At 35.5% G+C, this 5,188-nt stretch overlaps 1 protein-coding gene across 1 annotated transcript; it reads right to left on the reverse strand.

Moving 5' to 3' along the window:
• Positions 1-4,272: 4,272 nt before the first annotated feature.
• LOC137645328 (protein FAM200C-like) lies at positions 4,273-4,863 on the reverse strand. Its single transcript, XM_068378140.1, has one exon. The coding sequence runs from the start codon at positions 4,861-4,863 to the stop codon at positions 4,273-4,275; it is 591 nt and encodes a 196-aa protein (XP_068234241.1).
• Positions 4,864-5,188: the final 325 nt, after the last annotated feature.

Here is a 5,188-nt window from a genome sequence, read left to right on the forward strand (position 1 = left end):
GCCACCGTGGTGATGAACGCTGGGCAACCCTTAGACATGAATAAAGACATGTCTGATGCCTTTGTCCTGCAGTGGACTAGGAAGACTAAATTTGGTTTTGTTGCACGTATATATAATTATTTCATTAAGTTGTTTCTATCTTATTTGCATTTTGTTATATGGCCTATATCGGAAGCTCCCATTAGAACTACTCCATGGCCCACCAGTGTGCCATAGCCCTCCATTTGAAGACCACTGTGAGGCCATACTTATTGTGTAAGTGTCCCATACTCTAACCCAAACCTATTGTTCAAGGACCCGAACGGTGTTCATTATATTCCAAAATGAAATAAACAGTTTATACGTAAAACAAGGTAATCAAATTGCACGCTCTGCGATAGATTAGTTTCAGTGGGCCTCCAGATACCAATTGGCATATTAGCCTATTGGTAAATATGGCCTTGTCGAAGGCACTTGCTATTTTGAGAAACAATTAGATATGGTTTTTTAATTGCCATAATATTTCATACAACACCGAACTCATATGTTATACATGTATGGAATATGAGATGAAATCTTTCTTCAATTGGGCGGAATTATTTTTTCTTTTTCATTTTTCGTCGTAATGAATAAAAAGGATAGTGGGCAGTTTACTGAACCCAGCTTGAGGTACATTGAAATATTGAAAAAAATAAAGTGAAGCAATCCTTTAGGTGTTTCTGTTGGATAGGAATATTTTGGAAATTTGCCCTTGGAGAGAGAGAGAGAGAGAGAGAGAGAGAGAGAGAGAGAGAGAGAGAGAGAGAGAGAGAGAGAGAGAGAGAGATTGACATAACAGACGCAAAGCTTTTTGGATCCTAACATGATTTTATTAAGGTGCAATTCACAAAGCTACATATTTGGAGTTCTGATTGTCAATGTCAGAATCTAAGGACAAAAAATCAAGAACTTATACAGTATATATATATATATATATATATATATATATATATATATATATATATATATATATATATATATATATATATAGGCATATATGCATATACACACATATATATATATATATATATATATATATATATATATATACACACACACATACACGTATATATATATATATATATATATATATATATATATATATATATATATATATATATATATATATACATGCTCAGCTCTCCCCGTCCCTCAGGTAGTGGGAGTTGAAGTAGTCACACCCTGGTGAGAAAGGGGTTGCGTGTGGATGTGTGCGCATCTATTAAATATTTAGCTGACATTTTCGACGGGTCTCGTGCACTAGTGTAGAAATATTTATCACCAATTAGCAAGAAGAAAAACAACAACTGTAACGAATAACAAACAGCCTGTGGACCTGTACGCGACAGGGAAAATTTATTTTTGTGTCTGTCGTATTACCGGCAATAGGATCGCTATAATGCCTCATATCATCTTAGTGACGTTGACAAATACATGACTGTCTTTATCAATACTTGCAAATCGTTTTGGCAATGATAGTAGGCATCAGGAATAGCTTTCATACCTCCATTACAGGAATTATAATTATTTTTAAGATTCGTTGTGGCCAGTTGCAGGTTCTTGGATACTAAGATGATTAGGTTTCCTGATATTGTTTTTATTCGCAATCTTTATAAAACAAATCTTTCACAATCATAGACGTATATTTGATATATTTCCGCAAACTATTTTGGTGCAACTGTAGCTGGTAGACGGATAGATTATTGAGAAAACTAAAGGGATGCCTTAAGATTAGACGGAAGCGGTCAAGAAATGAAAAACCATAGCCTGCAAAGGAGAAAAAGAAACTGGTGAAGAGGAAGAAGAATCATAAGGAAAATAAGAAGCATCTGTCTTGACAGAAGCTTCTACACAGGAAGACGCGAATGTCTGGCGACGGAGTCGGAAACAAAGGGCGCCTTTCAGAAGGCCGTCTCCCTAAATCCCTGTCGAGAAAATGTGATTATCTGGGAAAGAATGAACCAACTGACACTTCTTTTTAACATTACTACGCTGCCTCTCTTCCGTTGCTTTATTTTTTCCTATATTTTGTTGCTTTAGCCTTGTTCTTTTTTTATGCATTTGTTTTATCATTAAATTGCGTATAGTTCAATTCATGCATTTTTATAATTTCTTATCGGAATTTTCTTTCAATAAGGGAGAATGGGCATAACGTTTTCTATTGTTTTTCGTAAATCATAGTTATTCAGCTATTTATCTTGATGTTTTGAGAGTGCCTACCTGTTATGAAGCATGTGACACACACATACACGCATATATATATTTTTACGAAGCTAATCTAGTGTAGAGTAAATATAATAGTTTGTGGATAATTTTATATATGTTTCAATTATTGTTTTCATTTGTGCATTGAAGAGATGATACCCAGCCCGTAAAATGAGCCCCTCTCATGTAGATATAGGTATTTTTTGTAAATTACGTAAGACTTTCGTCGTGAATCTCATTATATTCTTTATTCAAGTTAAAATATGTAATTAACGTATTTTTTGTAAAGAATAAACTTTTTATTTCACGTATGTTTGCTATAAAGTCTTAGTTGTCTATTTGAAAGTGTTGTAGGATTCATGTGAGATAGGAATAAGGGCTTAGGTAATGTTCTTTTCTGTTTTATGATGTATTGCATCCTGTTATAGAGAGAATGTTCAGTGACATGTGCTTTAGAATGTTCTTATCCACGTGTTTCGAATGTTCGTGAAATGCCAGTGAGAGGAGGTTATCTTTTTATTTTTTAATTTCGGGGACAATGGGTGGGCGGAGCTAGCTGACTAAGAAAGCCGTCTGGCATAGAGTGCGTACAGTGTTTGGGAGAGTAATATTTGGCAATTTTGACGCTTACCACAATACCCCATGCTACCAGAACTGGATCCGGGAAGCTTCTGGAATTAGCCTAATTTCATATATAGGTGACCCAAGACTGGGTTAGTTTCAGAGACAGACAGACTCTCTCTCTCTCTCTCTCTCTCTCTCTCTCTCTCTCTCTCTCCCACGAAACCCAGCGCATTATCGGAAGCGTTTAGTGCAGGGGTTCTCAACCTTCTTGGCCCATGCACCCCTTTCACCGTATGTAATGATGTCATTCACCCCCACCCCCATTTCCCATCTTTTCCAAAATTGTCTGTCTCATAAAGCGCACTGTAAATAATATGCAAATATTACTAAAAATCCTTTTATTTATTTTTTTTTTCAAAATCTCTACATTTTCAGTTTTACATTTTTATAATGGAATATTACCAATTATATGCAAATTGAAACTATCGATGGGTATATAAAACTTGAATAAAAGTAAAATAGTTTTTTTTCAATTTATAAGAACTACTTAACAGGCCAAACTGAAGCTAATGCAATAAATAAAAAGTTTGATAGGATAACAAGATATTATATATCTCTAATTATTTTATTCAGAAGATTACAGTTCATCGATTGACGAAACCTGTGATAGTTTTTTCTTAGCCAATTTTGGGATACGCGGATGAGTGCTTGAAAGGGCACAACGCAGGTCATTGTGTACCTCTAATCTACTGCAATGCTTCCTTTTAATCTGTAAAAGAGTTGAAAAGCCTGACTCACTAAGATATGTCGATACAAATGGAATCAATACACGGATAGCCATTTCTGTCACTTTTGGGTAGGAATCGCACACCAGACGCCAAAATTCTATTATTGATTTCTCATCAAACATATCTCTTACACCCGAATCACTTTTTAACTGAAGAACCTCATCTTGAAAATCATCAGAAACTTTTTCAACTGACAGTTTGAATGGATTTCTGACTAAATCCAACTCATCATCTCTAAGTTCAGGAAAATATCATCTGAATTAATTTTCCAGTGTTGTCAAATGCTGCAAAATTTAATTTTTTTGCAAATTATGGAAGCACCTTGTCTTCACAACAAACATCAAGAATGGATGACAGTTTCCCAAACATTGCTACATTATCTGCATTTACCCTTTTCTTCCAATTTTCAAGCTTGCTCATGAAAGCTTTCAAGGCATCTACGAATTTTATAATGTTTATATTCCTTCCTTGCATCTGAAGATTCAGTTTATTCAGTTGCTCAAATATATCAACCAAATAGGCAAGACGCATGATCCATTCCTCATCACTCAGCCAGGCAGGAAATTCTGTTTTACCTTGCACTTCAAAAAACAGTTTGAGCTAATCTCTAAGCTCAAATACTCGCTCCGTTACATTTCCTCTTGACAGCCAACGAACATTTGTGTGAAAAAGAAGCGAATGATGGGTTGCATCCTTATCAGTACATAACTGCTTGAAAAGTCATGAGTTCAGTGCCCCTCCTTTGACAAAATTTACAATTATAATTGTTTGATCCAAAACCTTCTCTAGCAGAGCAGGAAGTGCTTTTGAGGCTAGTGCCAGACGATGGATCATACAATAAATGCCTTTCACTTTTGGAGCTAGCTCGCTTTTTCACACATACTTGGAATCCTGATTTTGTCCCTAACATAGCTGGTGCTTCATCTATACAACACCCACTGATATCATCCCACGAAAGATTTTCTGATTCAAAAAAAGATGAAACTTTTTCCAAAATATCAGAGGCCTTGGTAGTTAGGTCAAGAGGGGAACAAAAGAGAAACTCTTCTTTAAATGAATCTGAGTGAACATACCTTGCAAACATCATCAACTGGGAACATGATGCCACATCAGTTGATTCATCAAGTTGAATTGAAAATAAACCAAATGCTGAAGACTTGATCTCCTGCACAACTTGATCCTTGATGTCAGTGGCCATATCACTTATCCTCCTTGTAACAGTAGTGTTTGATAATGGAACCTGTGCAATGTTTTTCTTCATTTTATTTCCCAACACAATTTCCACCATTTTGAGAACGCAAGGCTTGATCAAATTCTCCCCAATTGTATGGTTTTTTCTGCTGTGCCATTTCAAGTGCTACGACATAGGAAGCTTCAGTGACTTTATGGTTTTTATCTTTAAATTCTTCTGTTGAAACCAGCCTCATCTCTTTGAGAGCATTCCCATGGCGTTCAAAAAAGTTTTTTTTCTTGTCTATGTGATGAGGATGAACATTTTAAAAATGTTGTCTCATCTTTACTGGTTTCATAGAAACATTTGTCAAAGCTTTACTACAAATAACACATTAGGGCCTTTCTTCTCCATTGGTGATGATGGATGTGAATCCATATTC

Source organism: Palaemon carinicauda, chromosome 8 (genome assembly GCF_036898095.1).
Source record: "Palaemon carinicauda isolate YSFRI2023 chromosome 8, ASM3689809v2, whole genome shotgun sequence".
NCBI classification, from domain to species: Eukaryota; Metazoa; Arthropoda; class Malacostraca; order Decapoda; family Palaemonidae; genus Palaemon; species Palaemon carinicauda.

What these genes read in the sequence shown, in the direction of transcription:
- LOC137645328 (XM_068378140.1), bottom strand. Translation starts at nt 4,863, where the DNA reads ATGGTGGAAATTGTGTTGGGAAATAAAATGAAGAAAAACATTGCACAG.